This window comes from Euwallacea fornicatus, chromosome 7 (genome assembly GCF_040115645.1).
Source record: "Euwallacea fornicatus isolate EFF26 chromosome 7, ASM4011564v1, whole genome shotgun sequence".
Classification (NCBI taxonomy): domain Eukaryota; kingdom Metazoa; phylum Arthropoda; class Insecta; order Coleoptera; family Curculionidae; genus Euwallacea; species Euwallacea fornicatus.
Genome location: NC_089547.1, coordinates 5177336 through 5201194, shown reverse-complemented (window position 1 = coordinate 5201194; position 23859 = coordinate 5177336). Strand labels below are relative to the sequence as shown.

At 41.9% G+C, this 23859-nt stretch overlaps 5 protein-coding genes across 6 annotated transcripts; 3 read left to right on the top strand and 2 right to left on the bottom strand.

Moving 5' to 3' along the window:
* The first annotated feature begins 365 nt into the window (after positions 1–365).
* Positions 366–8478, top strand: gig (tuberin). 2 transcript variants are annotated; one of them, XM_066283834.1, is made up of 29 exons: positions 366–548; positions 976–1112; positions 1166–1388; positions 1532–1697; positions 1751–1925; positions 2096–2296; positions 2346–2493; positions 2550–2859; positions 2912–3080; positions 3131–3340; positions 3394–3622; positions 3728–3846; positions 3895–4040; positions 4099–4280; positions 4337–4533; positions 4587–4701; positions 4755–4926; positions 5049–5224; positions 5271–5447; positions 5496–5690; positions 5763–5900; positions 5980–6114; positions 6251–6526; positions 6770–6944; positions 7004–7162; positions 7220–7410; positions 7461–7666; positions 7724–7897; positions 7949–8478. In XM_066283834.1, exons 1-29 carry the CDS (start codon positions 476–478, stop codon positions 8144–8146), a joined length of 5172 nt encoding a protein of 1723 aa, XP_066139931.1. In that variant the 5' UTR covers positions 366–475; the 3' UTR covers positions 8147–8478. The 2 variants fall into 2 exon arrangements, with proteins under 2 accessions (XP_066139931.1, XP_066139930.1); XM_066283833.1 differs by having other exon boundaries at positions 5496–5900.
* A 127-nt stretch (positions 8479–8605) lies between these two features.
* On the bottom strand, positions 8606–12871 carry PGAP1 (GPI inositol-deacylase). Its single transcript, XM_066283835.1, has 15 exons — positions 12494–12871; positions 12082–12229; positions 11805–12028; positions 11505–11753; positions 11276–11449; positions 10959–11218; positions 10753–10903; positions 10442–10701; positions 10281–10391; positions 10016–10231; positions 9789–9959; positions 9573–9735; positions 9116–9525; positions 8949–9050; positions 8606–8894 (listed from the first exon to the last, which is right to left on the bottom strand). Exons 1-15 carry the CDS (start codon positions 12632–12634, stop codon positions 8663–8665), a joined length of 3012 nt encoding a protein of 1003 aa, XP_066139932.1. The 5' UTR covers positions 12635–12871; the 3' UTR covers positions 8606–8662.
* Positions 12872–13011: 140 nt separating this feature from the next.
* On the top strand, positions 13012–15743 carry Cdc5 (cell division cycle protein 21). Its single transcript, XM_066283839.1, has one exon. It carries the CDS (start codon positions 13117–13119, stop codon positions 15550–15552), a length of 2436 nt encoding a protein of 811 aa, XP_066139936.1. The 5' UTR covers positions 13012–13116; the 3' UTR covers positions 15553–15743.
* A 269-nt stretch (positions 15744–16012) lies between these two features.
* Positions 16013–18541, bottom strand: Hsdl2 (Hydroxysteroid dehydrogenase like 2). The gene is made up of 7 exons (XM_066283860.1): positions 18292–18541; positions 17846–18009; positions 17454–17667; positions 17193–17398; positions 16994–17139; positions 16642–16934; positions 16013–16583 (listed from the first exon to the last, which is right to left on the bottom strand). Exons 1-7 carry the CDS (start codon positions 18303–18305, stop codon positions 16361–16363), a joined length of 1260 nt encoding a protein of 419 aa, XP_066139957.1. The 5' UTR covers positions 18306–18541; the 3' UTR covers positions 16013–16360.
* A 367-nt stretch (positions 18542–18908) lies between these two features.
* On the top strand, positions 18909–20008 carry LOC136340104 (divalent-cation tolerance protein CutA). The gene is made up of 3 exons (XM_066283873.1): positions 18909–19099; positions 19168–19315; positions 19652–20008. The coding sequence occupies exons 1-3, from the start codon at positions 19053–19055 to the stop codon at positions 19901–19903; spliced, it is 447 nt and encodes a 148-aa protein (XP_066139970.1). The 5' UTR covers positions 18909–19052; the 3' UTR covers positions 19904–20008.
* Positions 20009–23859: the final 3851 nt, after the last annotated feature.

Sequence of the window (23859 nt, the reverse complement as noted above, 5' to 3'; positions counted from 1 at the left end):
TGACGAGTCCCATAAAGGTGAAATAATTTTCAAAATTCTGAAATTCTTATATCGGGCCAAATATCCGCAAAAAACCCATCGATTGCGTTATGCTATACAAAGATATCATGTTTATGGGACGTACATTGAACGATACTGATAACTTGCACGTTTTATCAGTATCGTACTCATTTATACGTCACTAATTGAGCATACGTACTTTAACTCGGCACCCTCGTGTTTTGTCCTTATCTAAATCGATGCAAGAGACAGAAACAGAAAATCTGGGGGCAAGTCATAAGTGACAGTTCAGTTTACTAGTTATGACATGTATTCGGATTTTATTTGTTTGTTTTTTAGTAAAATTGTTCCTTTTTTTCGTAAGTTTTTGTTTTCTTCATATCTTGGATCTATTAATATTTCACGAACTTAATTAATACACTGCCTGAATATATGAATATATTCTTACATCTCCCGTAGTTGTAAATAGACAAATATGAGCTCTAAGGAGAAAGACAGCAAAAATTTCCCAGCACGTCTAAAAGAGTTCTTCAAGAAAGGAGCTCTGGGTAAGCCTCATTTAAGTCCTTCGTACTCCTACCTCCCGTTATCCGGAGTAACTCTCGAAATTTGCATTGTGGAATGCCACTGATATCATAATCGCAACACATTTTGGCTGTGGGAGATATATATAAAAACTCTCCGTATGAACCTTTCAAAATGGGGACTCATGATGGTCCTCGGCTCTACGAGCCTCAGGATATTATATGTTGTGTATTCTGCTTCAAATCATGTTGTATATGTGTGGTGGCCAGAGCTGGACTTCTTTTCATTTCACATTTACAGTAATTAATAATGTTGATTCAGTAGTAGCTGTTTTTAGCCCAAGTGTACTTACATTTGAATCACAAACCTCCTTGTAATGGAGCAACATATTAATAAATTACTCATTTATTTGTTCAAAAAAAAAAAAAAAAAAAAAAAAACATTTCATAGGAACTCATCCAGGGAAACTTGACTATTACCCATCACAAGACATTATTCGAGATATAAGCAAGGAGACTTCTCTGCCACTTCGGCTTAAAGCCCTCAAAGACTTAGCAGTGACTGTGGAACAGGAAAAACTAGGCAATGTAAGTAAACTACCATCACTACAAATGCAACATTTTCACATTTGCCCATGCAGTATGTAGTAGAGAAACTATGGAGCTGCACAGAAGATTTATTTGCAAAGGAAAACCCTGCTGAGGCCCGTCATATGGTGTTTTTCTTTATGCAAGCATTAGTTAAAGGGCAGATGGAGAGGCTGTCTGTCATGAGAGCACAGTTTTTCAGGTTAATAAAGCACCATGATCATCCTGAGGACGTTTTGCAGAAGTTGGATTTGTTGATTGCTCTAACACAAAATGGTAAGGAAGTTGTTAGCATAGGTGGTGATGTAAATGGTTATATATTATCACCACCTTCTTCTCTGCATAGAGTCCTTAAGCCATGTTTTAATCCCATAGTGTGACGGTTCTATCTTTGCTTAGATTTTTTTCATATGTTGCAGGGAAAGTAATCTTATTCTTTGAAGAGGAAATTGGACGATTCCTCTTGAACTGGCTGCCAGAAATATCTCGAGTAGGAGGCATTGAGAAGTACCTGACAATGATTGACAACACAATCCGCTTCAATGCCGCCTATTTAGACGAGGAAATCATCAACGGTTTCATTGAGTAAAGGCAATTTCTGGCTTAGAAAATAATTGAGTGACACTACCATATTACAGGCACATGTGCGTATTATGCACACGAGGCAGCCCACCCACCACCATAATCAGCTGTCTTCAGATAATGTCCAGTATTGTAGCTTATAGCAACATGTCACCAGATGCCTTGCCAAAGTTCATCGGCGGTCTTTGCCGCACCGTCATGGATCAGAGATTTTGTGAAAAGAGCTGGCATGTAAGGCATCTTCTAGAGCAAGGTTGCGTGGGTTTAGAATAGCTTTGAGTCTTTTGCTGTTTCAAAAAAATCGCAGTAACATATACGCAGTGATTCTTTTAAGAAACTTGAGCGTAACACAGGGTGACTAATTTTTAATGCATTTCTGCTAGTTGACAACTTGTTTACAGATAATGAAAAACCTCTTGGGGACCCACATGGGGCATTCCACGATCTACACAATGTGTAGAATCTTGCAAGAGCCAGTCTTGAGGCCTCACATTGATTTGCTAAGAGGTGCAGTGTTTTTTACACGCATGGGCTTGTGGACTGTGGACCCATTTCCAAACTTGCGCTGTCCGCCAAGTTCGATTTTACCTTCTTTTGTGCAGGTAAAATTACCATTGTAACCTTTGGTGAAGGTTAAAATTTCGCATTTAGGCTTTGACAACCAACCACCCGGCTGTTGCCTATGAGGTTGCCTTCGCCATCCAGCAGCTGGTAAATCGACATGGAATGGAACTTCTGGATTCTTCCTGGTCTGCTATTTTACAGATCATATCTCAGTCTATTCACATAGCGAACACTGGTCAGTTCTCCCAATTACCGAACATCAATATGTATTGTCAACGCCCAATTTTTTAGTGCCCTATAAGCTCGAATATAAATCTATCCTTATGTCAACGATGAACACCATGGAATGGTATATAGAGCATAACAAATACCACGGCAATCTTAAGAGCTATTATGACTTGGTGGAGGAATGTGCCGTTGATAGACCGGATGAGAGTTTGATGAAACTACTGGAGTACTTATCGATAAACATCTGCCCCGTTCACCATTGGTGGTTAAACAGTTTGCACAATTTGGTTCATCGGTACTTTAGAAGCGACATGCGCAGCACTATAAGAATTAAGGTGCTTTGGACTTTGACTCACGTGTACAAAATCAATAGGTATTACAAGTTCACCATTAAAATTTGTCATGCAATATAATGGAAATGTCAGGGAACCATACGAAGAGGATTTGATGGAGCGCATAATCATCCCTTACATGACTCCAGCAATAAACGACAGCGATGTTTCCATTAGGATATCCGTAATTAAAATGCTCTTAGATTTTTGCAGAGTAAGCGACTCGAAGCGTTGTCTGGATCTCTTGGACATTTTGGAAAAAGTACGATCTTGATTCATAGTATGCAATGCAGCTTTAGCAGGGAATTTCAGTTCTTATTTAGGCCCTTTGAAGCACCGGCTCACGACAATTACGATGACATAGTGTGTTTGGTGCATGGGTTAAACTCGCTGTTTATTAGGAAGCTTTACAATTTGCCTTCGAGCCACGCAATCCGCGTTTTCACCATATTGGTCACGTTCTTGGAGAAACACTATGAGATGCCTTTGTGCTTTCAGGGTTGCAGTCAAGTGAGATATGCGGTAAGCAGGTTTTTCGCTTGTATTATGTATATTATTTTTAAGTATATGTGCAGATATTCGATTGTTTCCTGAAAATGCGCGCAGACTCGATATTCCATCTCGGGTACCCAGACAATAACCGCATAGTATTTAGCCAGTATTTGAGTGTGGTTTATCGCAACAGCTTAAACTCGCCTCCGCCACAATCGCCAGCAGTTACATCACAGTCCGCGTGCACCGTCACTAACATGCCCCTTCGGAAGGCTTTTAGGGTCATCATTACTTGCTTGAGATCGGAGAAAGGTAGACGAATATCACTATAAAAGGGACAGCACCCGCTCCAATATGCACATGAACTTACACGCATGTTGTATTTCCAGACCAATTTACTAAAGTGTTTTTTTCTAGATTGGGACGTTTTGAATTTGGTTCTTACGGGGATTTCCAAGGGCTTGCAGAACAAGTCCTTGGTTCTAGGGAAGGGCAATAATGAGCTTGATTTACTGGTCGGCGCCTTGTGTGCAATGGTAAGTTTTTACCTGAGCTGCGCTGTTGTTCCATTGAGATTTTTTCAGGTTTCAGACCGGACCCTTAACTTGCCGGAATCGCTCAACGTCAAAGTGCACAAGCCCGACTTCCATACGATCATTTCATTGGTTTTGGTCAATCTGGCCTCGTATCATGCATACCTCGATAATCCTAGTCAGACAAAAATGATACGGTAACTTCAAGATACTAAAAAATTGGTCAATATTTTTGCCTTATTTCTCTTTCACCAGTTGTATAATGAAGTGCATTATAAGCGCCCCTAAAAGTTCGAAACCATGCATTTCGGCACTCATGGTGTGCACCCTCGAAATGAAGGAAGTGATGGTGAAAATCCTCCCGTCGGTTTTGCTGGATTTATCGAAAATGTCTCCTACGAACCACGTGGCGGTGCCAGTTTTGGAGTTTTTATCCAGTAATCTTCCCCGTAACCTCTTGCCCTCCCTCACTGAGCTATTCACCTTTCTCCAGCCATGACTCAACTGCCTTCGATCTTCGCCAACTTTGTGGCGGACCAGTACATGGCAGTATTCGCTGTTGCTTTGGCCTATAGCAACCCCTTCAAATTCAACCATTACATTGTGTCTTTAGCGCATCACGTGATCGCCCTCTGGTTCCTTAAGTGTCGGCTTACTTTCCGCAGGGATTTCGTTAGCTTCATTATCACGGTGAGTTTACAATTTCGCCTGCTTTAGATCCAGAAATATCGTCGAGTTTTAAGGGCCTCAAAGCGAACCTCCAGCCGTACGAGGAGACCATTTTCCATAAACTAGATCTGACTAGCGCGAATCAGGACAGCTCTGATCGGAAACGGTCATCTAGTTTAACGGAACAAGGTCGTTTTTGCTTTAGTTATACGTTAAAGATGTGGAATCGATTATTTGTACAGGTTCGCGACGACGGGACGAGAGGACGTGGTCCGTGAGAATGGACAAAGGCGCGATTAAGAAGACCCACATTCCCAGTAAACTTGTAGGGACGTTTTATGAAGAGCTAAATGAGACTTGCGTGGATTTGATGGCTCGATATGTCTTCTCGCCTTGCACCGCTCTACCTAGAAGGTAAATCACTGCTGTTGTACGGTGTTTGCATCCAGAAGATGTAGTGTCGGAGGTGATTGGTACCAATACTTCCAGCAATGCGCACCTTTAACCCGACATTTAACTCCATTCTCTGTATTTAGAACACCCTTATCCGAATTTCTCCTAAGAGATGGACAGTCGATGACCTGGCTGGTAGGAAACAAGCTGGTAAGGGTCACCACCAGCGGCTGCTCGCAAAAGGTTTTGAGGCGAGGTTTGTGCGAGGACTGCTGGAGCAGGTGCAACGCTATGAAGGACAACAACCTGCTTGCAGCCGGTGAGTTTAGCGCCTCCAGCGAAACCTTTTATTAGCCGCAAATTAGGTAGTAGCAGTACGGAAACTAGCCGGCAAAATTCCAATGAAAAATCTAATAATTCGGCCAGTTCCCCGCAAGAAGAGGCAACGAAAGGACTGGGTCAAACTGAGGAAGGCAAGGAAGAGTACCTATGCCCGTGTTGGTTGCAGGGCTTTGCCGAGGTCCATATTCGCAGACCTACTGGTACTGTTATACTTTTCCATATGCGAGAGGTTTATGGTGTTTTTGCAGGAGACATGTCGTGGATAATGCGAATTCAGAATGATTTAGCTCACTCCTACATGCCATTCGACTTTCCCTTGAAAGAGGTCGCTAATTTGTATAAGCGCTCGACACAAGAGGAGCCACCGAGGCCTTCGCTGGTACGCCAAGATACATTCGACGAGAATCAGAGTAATTGCGACGACGACTTAGCCAGCGGCCAAGGTGGGCTATTAAAGGCTCAATTGTTGATTTTTTTTAATCAGCGATATTTGTTCTTCGCCCTGTATATTTTAGGTTCTCCGCGACAGACTCCATCAAGGCAAAACTCCCAGGATAGCATCGAAGAGGAGAACGATGAAATCATTTACGAAGATGGTAGTCGATCCAGAAATCCGGTTCGTAGATCCAATTCCAGCCCGGAAATGTCTGCCGGTAAGTTCGACACCTGTAATATCCATTAACAATGAATAATCGATTAATAATGAGAAATGGAATTGATCTCATTTTCTAGGCTGGAAAAATCCGTTTCACAAGATGGGTTCATCCTCCGGATCGTCGGAGGGCGATAGCAGCGAAGAGAAGAAAGGCAAAATGTATTCCAAAGATATGCGGGTTAGCTGCGAGGCCATACCCGAAGAGATAGCAGGTAAAATTGGTCGCTCACCTAAAGGCTGCTTTACAGCTGACCACCTTTCCCGTTGGAGAACGACTTAGCCACACATTTTAGGGCATGCAAATTGCCAACTTTAAGGCATTTTTTGCTATCAAATCTCTTGCCTCAGGTACCAGTCCCCCACAGACCGATACAGTACAGTCGTCGCACCCCTCCTTGCACAGTTACTACAGTTTTCCTGGATCGGCGGCCCCTAACGAGGCCGCCTCGGCCACCGGAAAGATGTGTCAGACGGTGCCTCCATCTCCGGGGTTGCAGACAAACATTTCGCCCTTGGAATTCCCCGGTCGGCCCACCGCCATCGGCGGATTGCAGCCGCTAACCGGGAAACCACCGCAAAGTCCTACTCAGACCAGCCCAAGATTGGCAAGACATATTAATAAAGGTAAGTCTTGCTTGGGTGCATGGTATCATTTATGTTAAAGGGGCAACAGACGAAATACTCAAATTGTAATTCCGAAAAGGCACCTGGGGTGTGCGGAAAATACATGAAACGCTGCAAATAACTGCGATATTCTTCAACTGAATCGCAGACGTAGTTGACTTTTTGGGTTTTAGAAACAGGATATCTGTCACCAAATTGTCAAGAATTAAATAAATAACTTTTTTTCTTTTAAATCATTGATAGGTGGCCAAGAGCTGCAAAAGAGCTCGTCGTCTTCGGTGGTCTTAGATAGAACCAGCCATTTGAGCCAATTAAATTTGAAAGAGCGCAAAAGTAGCGGCAGTACCGAGCGACTCGACTCCGGGAGCTACATTAGACGCGATAGACTAAACACTATTTCAGTTATGAGCAGACCCAAGTAAGTTGATCGGCGTGCCACGTTATGTAGGAAATCATGTTTTTTTCTAATTGCATTAGACCGGAATCGAACAAACATCCCAACCGTTCCAAAGAGCCCCCCAAAAGTGGGGTGCATCCGAGTTTCGTCTTTCTGCAGCTCTACCACAACTTCTGCTCCCTAGATCAACAAAAATATGACAGACCGCTACTCATTGGCACCAGTGATGTTGTCACCAGGTGCGCTTCTCATTATTTCCTTTGTAGCTTGAAAACTATGCTTGTAAATATTCGCAGGGCAGTGAAAAATTTGGACAAGATCCCGCCGTACGAGACCCATACAGTCGGAGTCCTATATATTGGAGAAGGACAAGTGAATAATGAGGTGGAAATATTAAAGAATTGTTTCGGTTCGATGAGGTATATCCAGTTTCTGGACAATCTGGGGACTTTGGCTAGGATCGCCGATACTGAACCTCACATATTGGGTAAGGTTGCTCAAGAAAAGGTTTGACAAAATCATTTGGGTTTTTTACAGGCGGCCTAGATCAACAAGGGGGCGACGGTAAATACGTCTACATTTGGGAGGACGACGTGGTCCGCATGACTTACCACGTGGCCACCCTCATGCCCAACAAAGAGACGGACCCGAATTGCAACAATAAAAAAATGCACATTGGGAACGACTACGTCAATATCATCTATAACGAAAGCGGGGAGGAGTTTGATATGAAGACCATCAAGGTTTACCTTCAAATAAGGGATGATTTTTATGTTTATAGTACGCTCAAATGCTTCTAGAGCCAGTTTAACTTCGCCAGTATTATTATCCAGCCCCTCGACCACAGCATAAACAGGGTAACGGTCAAAATTAAAGACGAACTCAAAGATTTGGCGGTGGTCGGCAACGACCCCAAAGTGGTTTCCGATGACAACGTTGCCATTCTAGCCAGGCAATTGGCCCTGCACGCAAATGTATGTTGCTCCTGCTCCCTTTTTGTAAACATTCTAATTTTTTCGATGCAGCTGGCCTCTTTGGTGGCCAGATCTTTGCAGAGCAGTCCAAACGACCCGTATGCGTCCAATTGGCTGGAAAGGTTGAGACAGATCAAAAACGTGCGCAAGAAGGTGCTGGATGAACAGAAAAACGAAGACCAGAATATATATCCTTCGGAGGAGAGCAAGCGCTACAAGCCCATTGAGGATTTCACCGATTATTCGTAGACCTTTAGGTTAAAGTTATGTGTTGTTGATTTCATGTGGTAAAGTCGGGTATTGTTTCATTAATTTTCTTTAGTGTGGCTTAAGTAATAGAAAACTGTATTGACATTTTATTGAAGTGTTAGAGGGTTTCACGAATTTTTTTTTTTTGTACCATAGCGCCCCGTTAAATCATCCATTCTCTTCATGATAATGAAATGTTATGTATGGCACTAGACTGAAAAAGGAACTGTTACATTAATTGATTGTAATTAAGCTTAATGGATAATTTTATTTTATAAGATATATAATTCTTTTTTCTACGCTGTAAGTAAAAATAAATTGATGAAGCAGCAGTTCGCATTAGGCACCCATTGCAGGTGACTCGAAATCCTCGTTTCTTAAGCGAGAGCGGAAGTTTTGATGCTTTGCCTTTCCGCATGCCCCTTTTCAAATGCTGTAGTATAATGAACACAAACCTAATACCACGCAACACCTCATTTAGTATATTACTGCTAGTTACATACAAAAAGGCGAATATCAATCAATTTTTTTCTTAATATCGTCATATCTCTCGTGGGCATCTCTTTTTCTAGCGTCATCCGTAGCTTCCCCAATTTCGGTTGCCACTTTAGGGGCAAACTGTTGGAGCAAAACTAGCGCAAACAAGAACGTAAGCATGTAATTTATGCGGTAAACCGAAACGGCCCCATAGAGGAAACTTATAGGAACCAGCGTCAAAATAATCACTCGTAAAACCGAGCTGAACCGTCTGAAATAGGCTGGAGTGATTGTTTAATCCAGTAATATCGAGAGGTCCACCTACCTGTCCACTCTAGGGAGATCAAACTGCCATAAAAAGAAGGCTCCTATGCTGAAGATGAGGCCTGGCAATAGGGACTCGTCAGGCGATAAATTTCTGCTATACCTAAGTAAATTGGACAGACAGTTTAGGTTGAAAGTAAGTTTGGTAAAGAGAGCTTAAAGACTCACTTAAAATTATGAGCCCAAGTTAGGACCGCAGGCACATTTAACGCGGCAACAAAGGCCCAGATGACGAACATTGAAGAATGGAAAAAAATTGAATTGTTTGATTCAGTTAGATCCTCCAAAGGTCTCGCATCAATCTCTTTGTTCTCTTCGACTTCAGTCTCTTCTGAGGCACCTTCATGGCCGTCTGCAGCAGTCTCTAAATCGCTATTTTCGACTCTTTCATCAGAAGAAACATCGTTTCGCTCTGACGTTAAAGTACTTTTCAATGATTTTTCTTCCAGTCCTGTGCTCTCCGTCGCCTCTTTAAGTCCTTCGTTTCGCTTCGAAAGCAGCCGCCGAATTTTCCTCGCCAAGCTCCCCAAAATAAACCACGCCACTTGTTCCACATACTCTTGAGACATCTGGGTGAGCTGAAATATTTCTTCAAAATAAATCCTGCGTTATATCAAGATTGTACCTTTAAGAAGTAGAACAGCAGTCCCACGCACAGGGCCAAACCCCCGCAGGCGGTGAAACACAGGGCGATTAAGGTTGCAGCCACCAGAAAAGGCATTTTGTGCAGGAACGTGACGAAGTAGTCGGAGAAGCGAAACGTTAAAGTTACACTCTTGGCCAAAAGTCTGAAAAACTTGAGTTCGTCATTTTGTCAAGAAATGACGAGGGGAGATTATACTTCAGGGCGAGTTTGTGCGCTGTGGACTCTAAGGCAAATAGCGAGAAACAGTATGCGGCCAGTAAAATGAAAATCAGGCTATATGAAACCATAATCATTATTGTCATGGCTATTACCGTGTAAATGGCATTTTCGGAGATGTAAAATTCTGGTTCTGGTAAATATCTCTTGCTAAACACAAATCCAGGATAAATCAGCAATCAAGTCAAGGGCTTGTTTGAATATACCACGTCAAAGAGACCAGAAAAGCGGCGGCGACAAGCCATATCTCCTTCAAACCGACGACCAAAGAGGAGAAAAATATGGGCACTCTCTTGGTGCGCCCCACAACATTTACTTGACTTTGGAACGCTAAAAGAAACACCGTGGCGCATGTAGATATTATGAAGGGAGAGTAGTGACGAGCCAATTGACCGAAAACTCCTATGATGTGGAGCCTCACACTAAAAACCTCTCGATAAAACAGTTTTTTCTTTAAAGGTTTAATACTACCTTATTGCATAAACGCAGGAAGGCTCTAGTGTTAGCTGGACCCTAACGCTTTCTCCGCCCGCAGGTTTAGGATTCTGCACCCTTAAAATGAACGGCTTATTCAGCAGCTCCCTGGAAGTTATTTATCGTATAATCGCTCTTCTGACATAGGAACATCTTACGTGAAGTGCATGTGAACGCTCTCGTTTGCCCATGGAGTTATAAGACTGGCAGTCGAGTGGTGCTCTTTAGAGTCACATTGAACGGGCTCTAAATACAGCTGGTAAATCTGCAATGGGTCTTCTAATTCTGGGAATATCAGGTTAAATACTACAGCTTTCTCTGGCGTTCGTTGCAACAAACGTTTCTGAAAGCTAAATTTGGGTAGAGACACTGTGGCCTCCCGTTCATCTTCGCTGTAAGTATCCACATGAAAAATTAACTGAAAAATTTAGGTATATGAATTGAATTAATTTCAGTTTTAGTCCGTTACATGGTCGTCTGTGGGCAGAGCCCTAAACACCACATGGGTAAACTCCCTATTACGCCGCTTTATCTCATGTAAATCGACCGTCAGCAGCCTTCTTTTGTGCCTATTTGAAGGGGCTATTTCTGAGTACTGAGTCAAGTGTTTAGCCTCAACACTAAAAGTTTGTAGGTAAACTTAAGTCTCAGTACTAAGAAAAGCAAAGTACCTACCAAACTCTACTCGCTTTGTTTGGGTAAGCAGCACTGCAGGCAAAAACCCAATCAGTAACCTCCAAGTTTATGGCCAGCACTGAGAGCTTTTGATAGGGGGCTTGCAAAGTAAGCCCCACCATGTACCATTGAGGTTGTTTCAGCCCCTCCTTCAAATCTATTGTGTAGTGGCGCTGTATGTTTTCAATCCAATCCCCTTTATAATCGATTTTTATCAGCTTCTCTGTAGCACCAGTTAAATCGACGTATGAACCACTATTCTGAATAATTATGAGAAAAAAATTGAAGTGTCAAAAATAGAGCCTTTTCAGACATACATGAGTAAGATGGTGTCGAAAGACTTTCTGAACAAAGTTTGAATCTGTTGATATTTGATTTGAATTTCTATCAACACTGTCAAATAATGCTCGGTTAATTGCTAACACTAATTGTTTGCACCATAGAATCTGGACGTGGTTGGACTCTACCCAACATTTAGCAATATTAGTGGCCTACAACAAAAAAATCCTTGGACGCTTAATTACCCAACTGTTCGCCAGTTAATACCACCAAATTAATACTGTCTTGATTAATGGTCAAATAAGTAGGCACCAGAATATCACTGTACCCCCCTGCAATGCTGACTGAGGTAATGTTGGTTTGATTGAAGGAACTGCTGGCATAAAAACTGCTTGCATATCTATCAAAGTAAACAGGCTCCCGAGCAAGGGGCGATGCCAGAGCAATAAAAATTGACACTAAGTGCTTATTCTGTTTGACTAAAGTTGCTATGGCATTTTTGGCTACAATCCCACCCTAAAATTGTCATTTTATAGTACAGGCAAAGCTGCCATTTAATAAAACTACCACTGAATGACCAATTAGCACCACTCGCCGAGGCCTCCTGGAGTCATTCTTGTATAACTCCAAAACCTTTTCGATGGAGCTTAAAACATACTGCAATTGTTCATAGAGAATCGGGCCATAAAAGGCGCTAAACTCCGAATTTAGGTCTATAGTAAAATAGTCAAAATGAAACGTAGTTCCTGAATTTAATGCCTTGCGCAGGGCTACCGAAGCCAGAGAGCGTACTGAAATGTGAGTTATTTAATGTTTAGTGATTTCTCTTAATGCCAGGCTGAACCTTGGTGATGTGATCCGGCATTCCCAGGTAAAAACACAACAGGAATGCCGTTAAACTGCATGTTTCTGGCTTTTTTTGTTGTTCTGCCTTCTCCATAAGCATAGAGGCCATATTTTGGGTATAGCTCATCAAGTTCGTGATGAATTCTCTGAAGAAACCATATATAATTATCATTTAGCTTAATATTCAGTTTGAATTGCTGTTAAAAAAAATTGGCTCTGTTTCACATCTAATTTATTACAGTTTTTGGCAACAGTATACAGCTAATACAAGGTCCTCGTAAGAGAATTTCTGTGGATGATCTAACTTTAATTTTAGCAGGTATTGAAGCCTGAAGTTCGTATTGTTAGATGTGAGTCACAGAAAGACAAACACTTACTAAAAAACCCTTCAAAACTACACAATTACTTACCACGTACTGGGGATATTCAAACATATAAGTCATTTCGCATTTGTCGTTGCGCTCGTGGTCTGTTAAGAAGAACACGAGGCCTGCAATATAGAACAAGGTGGCCAAAAGGGATATTAAAAAATATACGATAATATTCTTCATATTTAATTCAATATTTAGCTTTTTATCCAGAGATATACAATATAAACTTAAATAATATTAATGCCGCGCCGTCACTGTCACCATGTTTGTTTACTTTCTTATCACTGACAATGCTGTCATTCACAGTGACAGATTGAAAGCTCAGCTAGGGCTGAGAATTTGCCGTTTATTATTAACGATGCAAAGTACAATTGCAGGTGTATTTCCGTTAATGATTATTCCTTTTACCTGAGGATAAACAAAGGAAATATCTGTATTATATTATCATATTTGCATTATAGTAACGTAGCTTTGGTCAATAGGATGAAAGTATAACTTGAAGAGACAGAAATTGACAATCTACAGCTGTCTCTGTCCTTTGTCATACTTGTCATTTGTGTTCACCTTCGCTTTGCCTGTTATTTTTAGTAGAATATTTCTGGCTGAGTAGCGGTCGGTTTCGTTATAGCAATTTCCCGTTGAACTTCTCATTAAAACTCAAAATGCCGCGAATTATGATAAAAGGAGGCGTGTGGCGCAACACCGAGGATGAAATCCTCAAAGCCGCCGTGATGAAATATGGCAAAAACCAATGGTCCCGAATAGCCTCATTGTTGCACCGCAAATCAGCGAAACAGTGTAAAGCCCGGTGGTTCGAGTGGCTGGACCCCAGCATTAAAAAGACGGAATGGTCTCGAGAGGAAGACGAAAAGCTCCTGCATTTAGCGAAACTAATGCCAACGCAGTGGAGGACCATAGCTCCTATTATTGGTCGAACAGCTGCCCAGTGCTTAGAACGTTATGAATATCTACTGGATCAAGCCCAAAGGAAAGAGGAAGGCGATGATGGAGACGACCCCAGAAAGTTGAAACCTGGAGAAATTGATCCGAATCCTGAAACTAAGCCTGCTAGACCTGATCCGAAGGACATGGACGAAGATGAACTAGAAATGCTTTCGGAGGCTCGTGCCCGGTTGGCCAACACTCAAGGCAAGAAAGCCAAACGCAAGGCGCGTGAGAAGCAGCTTGAGGAAGCCAGGAGACTTGCTGCACTACAAAAAAGACGGGAGCTGCGAGCTGCAGGCATTGAAGTAGCTCCGCGTCGCAGAAAGAAGCGTGGAGTTGACTACAACGCAGAGATTCCATTTGAGAAAAGACCTGCAATTGGATTTTATGACACTTTCCATGAAGCTTTAGACCCTATGGCGCCAGACTTTTCAAGAATGACCCGAGAAAACATGGAGGGAGAGCTGAGAAGTGAGCAAGAAGAACGCGAAAGAAAAAAAGATAAACAGAAACTCAAACAGAGAAAGGAGAATGATATTCCTGAGGCGATGCTACAGAACCAGGAACCTGCAAGGAAAAGGTCAAAATTAGTATTGCCAACGCCTCAAATTACAGACCAAGAGATGCACCAAGTTGTCAAACTTGGAAAGGCTAGTGAGGTGGCTAGAGAAGTTGTATTAGATAGTGGAGTGGACTCCACAAATGCTCTGCTGAATGATTATACAGTTACCCCACATGCTGCAGCCACTCCTAGAACTCCTGCTCCTCAAACTGACAGAATCTTGCAAGAGGCCCAAAATGTAATGGCATTGACTCAAGTTGACACTCCTTTAAAAGGAGGATTAAACACAGTAATTAACAACACAAGTTTCTCTAGTGTAACACCACAAATTAAAACTATTTTAACACCCAACACAGTGTTGACAACACCTTACAGATCTTCAAGAAGTGAAAGCGGAGCCACTCCTGGAAGTGCTGGGTTCATGACCCCAAGGAGCGGGGCAGTAGTCCCAGTAGGAGGGTCAACTGGATATATCACTCCGTCAGTGAGAGATAAGCTGAACATTAATCTAGAAGAACATTTGGCAGTTGCAAGTACACCTTCAGAAAACTTAAATTATCGCACATCCCTAAACCAACAATTGAAAATTGGGCTAAGTAGTCTGCCACAACCAAAAAATGACTATGAAATTGTTGTTCCTGATAATGAGGACCAAGCAATGCCAGAGCAAGCGCAGGAGAGCATGATTGAAGACCAAGCTGATGTTGACAGTAGACATCAAGAGGAAATGAGGGCCAAAGCTATAAGGGAATTAGCACTGAGATCACAGGTTATTCAGAGAGATTTACCAAGGCCACAAGAAGTAAACTTGTCTGTTTTGAGACCTCTCAATGAGAGTTACCAGTTGACAGAACTGCAGAAAGCTGAGGAGCTGATAAAATTAGAGATGGCCACCATGTTGCAATATGACAACTTGAAGAACCCATTACCGATGCAGAACAAGCAGTCAAACAAGGCACAGGCTCAACAATTGGCTTTCATGGAAGAGAATCCGTATGAAAATTTCCAGAGTGAGGAGCTTGAGGTGGCGAAACAACTATTGAAGAAGGAGATGGAGGTGGTTAAAAGGGGCATGAATCACGGAGATCTGCCTATGGAGGCCTACACTCAAGTATGGGAAGAGTGTCTCGGACAAGTACTGTTTTTGCCCAACCAAAACCGATACACTCGTGCCAATTTAGCGAGCAAGAAGGACAGACTAGAATCCGCAGAAAAACGTCTGGAGCAGAACCGCACTCACATGGCTAAGGAGGCGAAGAAAGCCGCTCGGATGGAAAAGAAGCTTAAAATCCTCACGGGGGGTTATCAATCGCGAGCGCAAGCACTCATAAAACAGCTCAATGACACCTACGAAAATATCGACATCGCTAACTTGGAATTGAAAACCTTCAAGTTCCTGCAAGAACAGGAAATGAACGCCCTTCCCAGGAGACTGCAGTCTCTGACCGAGGACGTAAATCAGCAGGTTGAACGGGAGAAGGCTCTGCAAATGAGGTATGGGGAGCTGCAGAATGAAATCGGAGAGTTACAGGAGCGGTATGCTCATGTGCAGAGCAATGGGGTGGAGGAGGAGGAACAGATGGATAGTTAAGAACTTATGGTGAAATTCTTCGGTTAATTTGGTTCAGTTACTATTTCTATGAATATTGGATTGGATTAAGTGAAACGGAATCTGTTCTATGAATAGAATAAATACATGTAGGGGCTATCGTTTCAGTCACATGAGTTGATGTACCAAATTGTGTTGAAGAGAGATAAATAAATATAAAACTAATAAAAAGATACCTTGCGTTTTATTTTATTCGCCTTCTTTCAGAACTTCGTTTCACGCTCGCAACGTTGGGAATCCCACGTTTCTTCTGATTTTTACTGTACTATGCTCAGTCTAACGCTTTAGTTTTCTTCCCGTCGAATTGCGCCACAAGAAAAGGAGACAAATTGGCGACTGCAAAGTTATAACGTTTACACATTCATGAATGGCGAATGCGCGGTATAGTTGGAGGATCTACCATCGTTTGATAACGAAAACGGAAGGAAAAAAAATTCGGCCCTCATCATAGAAAACCACTTTTATGTCTAACAAAACCCCCTTTAAATGTTAATAAGTGTAGATATCAGTATAAAACTTACTCTTTAGAATAATTGGAACCATAAAAACAGGTTCCGATAAAAGGTCCAAATATTCAATTATGTAGTACTTAAATTTTACGTGATTCAACAACAATTGCATTATTTAACGATTCTTAATATACATTTCACAAAAAATACATCATACTTAAATAGACCATCTAGTATTGCTTTCACGCGGTTTATTTATAAATTACAGCAAATGTATCGTAGACCCTCAGTTCTTGATTAATTCCACTTTGTAAATATTGATAATAAGGCACCGATACTTATTACAGCTTAGACTTAAGGCTGGACATAAGTTTCTCTAGTTTCATGGCCTGTTGCAGATTCCCTTTAACCTTAAGCTTCCCCATCATGTAGGCAGTCGCCGGCTTCATTTTGCCGGAGAATAGACTGAAGAAATTTTTGGCGTCCATGGTTAACGTTGCGTCAGGGGTTAACGGGGGTTCTCCCTGTCCTACGGCACCAGCTCCACTCTTTAAGTCGATGTACCTTTAACGAGTAAGTAAGAAACTTTATTGCGAAGTTCAAGATTTTGGGAAATTTATACCATTTCCCAGGTTCGTCACCAGTAACGACGAAAGCAAAAACTGCCTGGGTTTTACTGACAACTTCTGGCGACAGAGTTCCCTCAATGGCCTTGAACAGCTTCCCTACTTCGCCAGTCGCCTCAAAACTACTCTGCGTTGCCTTTTCAGCTGACGGCTTTAAGGTTTTAGAAAAAATGATGTTGGTATCAGACGGAGATTGAGGATCAACGAATGCATCGAGCAGCAAATTATTTGCATTGCTGGGGTCAACAGCATATTGCACTAAGTCAGTAATGCCTTCGGCATGCAGCACCTATTTCCAGCGTTAAACTGATAGAAAAAATCCTAAACGTGTCTCAAAATGGATTGTACCTCATCATCCATGAAGAAGTTCCCAGTAACACTTTTCGAATCTTTAGTGAGGATCGCGTAAGCAGCATCTGCACATATTTCAGGCTTCCGGCATTGTTTCGCAGCATCAGAACCTCCGAGCATCTCCATAGCTGCGGTGGCAATGGCTGTTATTAAATACAATTAAAAAGGATTTTAACGACCTTTATGCCGAATTAACCTGTTCTAGGCCATAGAGCGTTGACTGCGATTCCTAAGGGTTTAAACTCTTCATGCATTCCTAAAACGCACATTGACATGCCATACTTGGCCGTAGTGTACGCGACATGGTTGCTAAACCAGTGGGGCTTCATGTTTAACGGTGGAGATAAGTTTAAAATGTGGGCATTTTTGCTTTTTTTGAGGTACGGTAAGCACTCCTTCGAACTAAAATGTGTGAGAATTTTGTTGAAGGAAGTGTGGGGTGTAATGAGCCACTCACACAAGGAATGTCCCTCTGGCATTGATATTCTGCATTAAATCATATTTTTTCATATCAGTTTCCGGGGTCCCAGTAAGAGAAATGGCAGAGGCATTATTGACTAAAATATCAATGCCCCCAAACTTCTTTACTGCATCTTCCACGGCCTGTCTCACTTGTGATTCATTACGAATATCTACCACACAAGCTAGACTTTTTCCCCCAGCTTTCTCAACTAGAATTTTCAGATAAATCAAAATGACATATTAGGAAACTTGTAGGCCCATGGGGCAGGTCATCGCAAATAAACTTAATTCCAATACTATCTTGACGTCAAATCAGTGTAAAAAATAAAAGATATATATATATCGAGAAAAAAATCATATTCTGGCTGCCTTATAATCTTTATGTACCTTCTTCTGCAGCTGTATAAATTGTACCAGGCAATTTAGGATGTGGAGTGACAGTTTTTGCTGCAATTACTATATTGGCCCCATCTTGAGCAGCCTTTAGGGCAATAGCTTTGCCAATACCTCGGCTGGCACCAGTAATGAACAGTGTTTGCCCAGCTAGTTTACTGAAAGAAGGAAAAAAATTTATTCACAAGCCAAGTTGCATTTGCATGCCAAATTTTGCGACTGTTTTTAAGACACAATTCAGCTTTGAAAACTCAAATTTATAAATTTGCAATGTAGCAAGAGGTCAATGAATATTGAAGTGCTGACCCCAAAGTGGAATGTCCAGTTTGGAGTGGGTCTACTTAAAAACTAGTGCACTTCTTATTTGTGTCTGGCAAATTTTTAATGCCCCTTTTCAAAAATCTACGAACTAGGCCACTTTTCAATATTACTGCACTTACCCTGTATTTATCATGATAAAAGTGAATAAACAACCACTTTAAAAGCTGGAAAAAGCCACCTTTCCTCACTAATGACTACTGAAAGTTCTGCTTTATGACTATTTTCTGATTTCTAGTTAAATACCTGATATGAAACCGTACATGTGCATCCAAAGTCCAAAGTTCTGTGTACTATTTAGAGGAGCAAGTAGTGAAATTCGGCCACAGTGCGGTTATTTAAACGATTTTAAACTTAAACACAAATCGAAATAAGTCCAATGCATTAATTTGATGACGTCGTGCTTGTTTACGTCGAGAGCTGTCAGTGTCACGTAGCACGTGATCGACACGGTGTTTTGTGATTGGCCGGGCACGGGCAAAGAACTATCTAGTCACATGTGACTGTTCATTATGCAGAATTTAGTGTGTTATAGAATATTAAATCTTTATAAATGTGAAATATTAAAAAGAATAAATAATAGTATAGTAATGGTATTGTTTATTGTATTAATTTAAGATAAAAGTTTATTATGCAAATTACTATTTTGCCATCCAATAAATTCGAAATTTTTAGCGTTCATTAAGGTTAAACAACAGTCCAAACCAAGGACAGTAGCTGCAACTAATTTGAGGTTAGATCGTCGTCGTTTTGTTATATTGATTTCACTTAAATTAAATTACTTCTATTTGAACTAATTCCCTACCCTTAACGAGCAATCACAGCTTTTCCTAACACATTAATAGTAGCCGGTAAGTGCAAAGTGACTTGCCACAAAATTCTCATGATTTTAACCGGGAAAAGTATTTTTGTCTCCGCTTTGCTTTTGGGGTAGGTTTCGTCCCCTTTCTCACACCCCGTGCATGTTCCAACCGTAAATCTAGCAATAACAATACTAGGGTGTCTCGTCGAGCCGCGGCTATGAGCGCTTCAATGTCAGTAGAAACCTGCCAATCCAATCAGACTTCCCAAACGATGAGCCACTATTCTATTGTCTATGTTACAACCCCCACCGAGGAAGTAGCTAGAATGCTTGCCCGTGAATTGGTAAAACACCCTTAACTATTAAAGACGTAAGGGCAGATTGCTGAGGGATCTTGGTATACAGGGAGATGCCTTGTCGAAGAATGTATAATACATTTAAATTTGAAAAAATGTTATTTATTTAAGCCATTTAAGAACGTAACGGCTTATTTCTCATCAATAGGAGCAAGAACTAATCAAATCCAAACTCTAGCCGACATATCATATTTTCAAAATCAAATTGTCTATCAATATCCCTACGTTTCTTTTCAAACAAACACATTTTGATGATGTACGAATGATCAGTGCCCTAAGCTCTTCAATTAAACTTGACCTTACATTTACAATTTACACCCTCAGGTGTTTGGTAAACTGGCAGCTTGTGCCAACATCGTCCCGAAGGTGGTATCAATTTACGAGTGGGAGGACAAAATTCATGAAGATTCTGAAGTTTTGATGATGCTTAAGACCCGAACTTCGAAGCTGGATCAACTCACTGCTTACGTTAAAGCCAATCATCCTTATAAAGTTTGCGAGGTGATTGCAGTCCCCATTACAGGGGGGAACGACGTTTACTTTAAGTGGATGGAGGGGGTCGTTCCAGAGAAGTGAGGAAAGAAACGTTGATTAAAGTTTTATTTGATCTGGTGAAAGAATATCGTTGATTTTTTGAGAATATCGAGGAAGTTCTTGGTTGTCAATAAATTGTTGTTTTGATGTTGGTTTTATTTGTGTGCAGACAGTACAATGCAGTACTGAAGATCACTGAAAAAATTACATTTAGTTTAGAATGCAGACTAAATGGGGCTTATCTGGGGAATTTGGAAGTGAAATCGGTCGAATTTTGACGGTTGCAATGTTATGAATGATATTTTGTGGAAAATTTGCGTCTTTCTTGACAATATATTGAAGGTGATATGTGCATGTGAGGCCTACGTCCTTTTGTGACAACTGTCTTTATTTTGCTTCATTTTTACAAGAAAAACGAATTATGTCTCGCACAACCCCGAGGTAAAATAGACCTCTTTCTTGGTAAAATGGTGGTGGAGATACATTAGATACAAAGTATTCCGAGGGAGAAAAATTTTCCACAACGCTGATTAGTTTCGTGCACGTCTGGTTGTCTATGATCGCTCATAGGAAAATATATCCGAGGACAAACTACATTTTTAGATATTATATGAACTCCTATTCAACACAATCACGTCTAGGTATATTAACGTACTCAATTTTAAATGGCTCCCAAGGCAGCACCGACTACGTCCTCAGGAATGTCCGCTGATCGGACGCCATATTTTTCAAAGGATTAAGCGAGAACAATACGGGGCTGTCACAGTGACATTTCTCCTCTGGCCCAGTACACGATCCAACAAAAGACCGATGATCAGACAATGTATATGGCTAAAATGCGCACAATAGGAACCCACGACTTGTAGTTTGGTACCGATGGTGCCTGCTCAAACGCACCAACGGAAAAATCCATTCGACCGCTTTAAAACTCGCCGAAATCTCATCGAGTTTCGTTTAATTACATTTCAAAAGCGAAGGAGTACCACTTCTGTACGACCAGTTTACGGAGATCACGGCAGTTCATGGTGGTTTCGCAGATCCTTTGGTGCGGATTTCGTTCTGTTGGTGGTTCGTAGTGACATCAAAGAGTACCGTGAATAATTTCCCATCAACAGTACTCAACTGTTGTTAATGCAAGAATGTTTTATTCCCAGCCAATCGCGTTGCGAGGCGTGATTCAGCCAAGCTCTGCCTACTGAGTACCACTTAGTTATTGCGGCGGGTGTGCATCTTCGATACTGCATAAGAAATGCCTTAATAAAATGCTGATCACAGAGCTGGATTTAGAATAGGGTCAATAGAGCTGCTACCACGTGTTATGATATTGATTGCGGCGCTATTTATTGATGACCACCGCGAAGGTTGTTTTTTTGCTAATTGGATGTCGCACAGACAGGCAGCGACCATACTTAGTTTTGTTTCGACGTTGTCGGAGAAAAATCCTTCCGAAGTCCTAAAAACAGACATTTGAATTAAAAAATATATATATATCTAAAACTTACTTTTACGGCGTCGGCATCGATGAACGATGCACGATAGATTTCTGAGCGTGTTCTCGAGCGTATGAAGCGACCACCGTTTCGAATTTTGTCATGAGGGAGGGCCAAAAATTAGTGCCATTTGCGCAGGAGGAGCTGCAAAACAGAATTAGCCGTCAAAATTTGAGGTTATAATTAGGTATTGTCGTTGCGTGCGCCTCGCAGCGCCCTCGCCAGTAGCTTTAGGCCACAATCGAAATTGGAAAAAAAATGGCCTCCGTTAGATGGCAACAAGATCGACAGCCCGTATTAAATCGATGAGTAGCACAGACACCTCGGAGCTACGCCAATTCGAACTACCTTACGTTACTGTTACGAAATGAAATTTTCCTTGGAAATTATGGTCGAGAGGTGTCACCATAGCGCTAATGAATGTCAATTTTAACTAAAAACATTAAATTTCGTTATTATTATGTTAAAACGTATTTGAGGTGTAACGAATCGCGGATGCGCTATAAAAACGAAGATTGCCCATTTGCGAGGTGTTGAAATAACGAATTACGCCACGTACCGTTAATTTGTGCACTTGATTAAGTTTCAGCAACGTGTGAAAGATTAAGTAATGTCTCTTCGCTCTTCGTTGTGATGGGCGAACGTTTTATAGTTGCACTCCGGCTCATTTGCTAAGTCTATTTAGTTTTAATACCGCATAAAAGAGTTTGCTCATTTTAGTCCATCGTTGTCGGAAATAATAATTGACCCAGGGGCGTAGAGCCAGGCCTTTTTTTCGGCTCGATTTACCATTATATTTGTCCGGTAAAATTACAAAGCAGCGGTGTGAAAGCGACGATTATTTGCCAGGATATTTCTGTTTGTCGATAGGTGCCGCCAAGATATATTACACCGGATATTTCGGGCAAATATTGGAAAGAGCCATTTTACCTGTTGTTTGCCTAAAGGAACCGCGGATGTGACCTTAGATTTTTACAACTGCGAACGGTTCCACTAAAATTAAGTGGTCTTATCAATGGATTTTTTACGACACTCCTGTCGCTTATCCTCTGGAGTTTATAATGATGTTGAATCATACTTCGACAACTCTGATAAGCTCCGGGTGGCCGCACCGGCCCGTCGGCAGTGTGAATTTTGGAGGTTGCAATGGAAACAACATTATTTTATTGGGATTAGACTCGCCGCACCCGGTATCATCTCCGAATTTGCCGCCAAACCCGTGAGATAACGTCCCAACACGCCATCTTGCAGCGAAATTCCGAACCTAAACTATTTGCCATTTTTCCTTCTTCAAAATCCAAGATTTCGTCGTAAACATGGCGACCCCGTAATACAAAATGGCCGCCCAGAGCGAACGTATTTTTTTACCACGCTGAAAGAGATTGAGAGGTGACGTCACGAAGATTCTCTCGGCCCCTGTTCCGACGAAGTTAACCTCTGTCTGTTTAAATTAGGGCAATATTATTAACGTGCTATCAACTTTTACTGCAAGTTAATTTCCATAGAAAGCAACCTCGGTTCAGTTTGGAAAAGTGCGCGATCTTGGGATAACCCCGATAACTTGGTGAGAATGTCCAGATTAGCTGTACGGTGCGGTTCAGTCCCGGGCGGAGGACATTGCGACTCATTGCGGATGACGCACGTGTTTCCGCACGCCTAGAAGATATGTTAGGGATTGTTCTGGGTTGGTTCAGGTCAAAGGAATGGCGCCAACTGCCCATTAAAAAATAGCTATATTTGAGGGCAGCATTTGGCTGACAGGAACTGACGGAAAACCGTTGGTTCTGCTGAACGGCCCCATCTTTCGGGTTTAAATGCGTGTCCCTCGAAACTTGTACCAAAGCACTTATTCCGACATTTAAAACCGGCCATTTTTTACTAGTGTCATCTCCGCCCGTCACTTGTTACTTGTCAAGTTCCAGGTGTGTAGTGCCCCGGTCAGATTTATTTTATTCATGTTAAATGAATGTGCACGGATGCGTATACCGCAATATACGCTCGCATCGTTATTGGAGCGAAGTGGAGCGCACGCGACTCGTCGGCCAATGCCCGGAAGCCAAAGCCCGGTAGCCAATCCGGGGCTACTGGAAACCGCCGCGCTACAGTTGGCCCTCTTCGCCGATGACACATCCGGTATAGGCGGAGTGTGTGTGTGTGTGTTAACGCAACCAAAAGTGAGGGCACGTTTTACATGTTAACCAATTTTGATCCAGCGAGCAGTTTGCGGTACCAAACTCCAGTGGAGATCGCGTATAAAAACTGATTTATCTATGCGTCGATTCAGTCAATTACATGCGAAAAATTCCCAGGCACCGGCCGCCATCGCGGTTCTGGCTACTATCCCACGGCGGCGGGGGATAAAACAAAAAGCCCGAAATCACGTAAACGGTCAATTGCCCACCGTGCACCAATCAAAGCAATCGAAAAAACAAAAGAAATTGACCGAGCTCGCACGAAGACCACTTGTAATCAAAGGGGGCGCAGTATTGCACCACACACAGTGGCGGA

Bases quoted from the DNA above. Each gene is read 5' to 3' on its own strand.
- PGAP1 (XM_066283835.1), bottom strand. From the start codon at position 12,634: ATGAAGAATATTATCGTATATTTTTTAATATCCCTTTTGGCCACCTTG. The intron at 10,232-10,280 runs GTAGTATTAAAC...AGAGGTTTTTAG, and splicing joins TCCTGCGTTTATGCAATAAG to TGTGAGGCTCCACATCATAG. The intron at 9,051-9,115 runs GTGAGTCTTTAA...CAATTTACTTAG, and splicing joins ACTTGGGCTCATAATTTTAA to GTATAGCAGAAATTTATCGC.
- Cdc5 (XM_066283839.1), top strand. From the start codon at position 13,117: ATGCCGCGAATTATGATAAAAGGAGGCGTGTGGCGCAACACCGAGGAT.
- gig (XM_066283833.1), top strand. From the start codon at position 476: ATGAGCTCTAAGGAGAAAGACAGCAAAAATTTCCCAGCACGTCTAAAA. The intron at 3,341-3,393 runs GTAAGCAGGTTT...GTATATGTGCAG, and splicing joins GCAGTCAAGTGAGATATGCG to ATATTCGATTGTTTCCTGAA. The intron at 4,041-4,098 runs GTAACTTCAAGA...CTCTTTCACCAG, and splicing joins AGTCAGACAAAAATGATACG to TTGTATAATGAAGTGCATTA.
- Hsdl2 (XM_066283860.1), bottom strand. The intron at 17,668-17,845 runs GTACATAAAGAT...TGAAAATTCTAG, and splicing joins TTATACAGCTGCAGAAGAAG to TTGAGAAAGCTGGGGGAAAA. The intron at 17,140-17,192 runs GTTAATTCGGCA...ATTTAATAACAG, and splicing joins CGCTCTATGGCCTAGAACAG to CCATTGCCACCGCAGCTATG.
- LOC136340104 (XM_066283873.1), top strand. From the start codon at position 19,053: ATGATTTTAACCGGGAAAAGTATTTTTGTCTCCGCTTTGCTTTTGGG. The intron at 19,100-19,167 runs GTAGGTTTCGTC...TAACAATACTAG, and splicing joins GTCTCCGCTTTGCTTTTGGG to GGTGTCTCGTCGAGCCGCGG. The intron at 19,316-19,651 runs GTAAAACACCCT...TTACACCCTCAG, and splicing joins GAATGCTTGCCCGTGAATTG to GTGTTTGGTAAACTGGCAGC.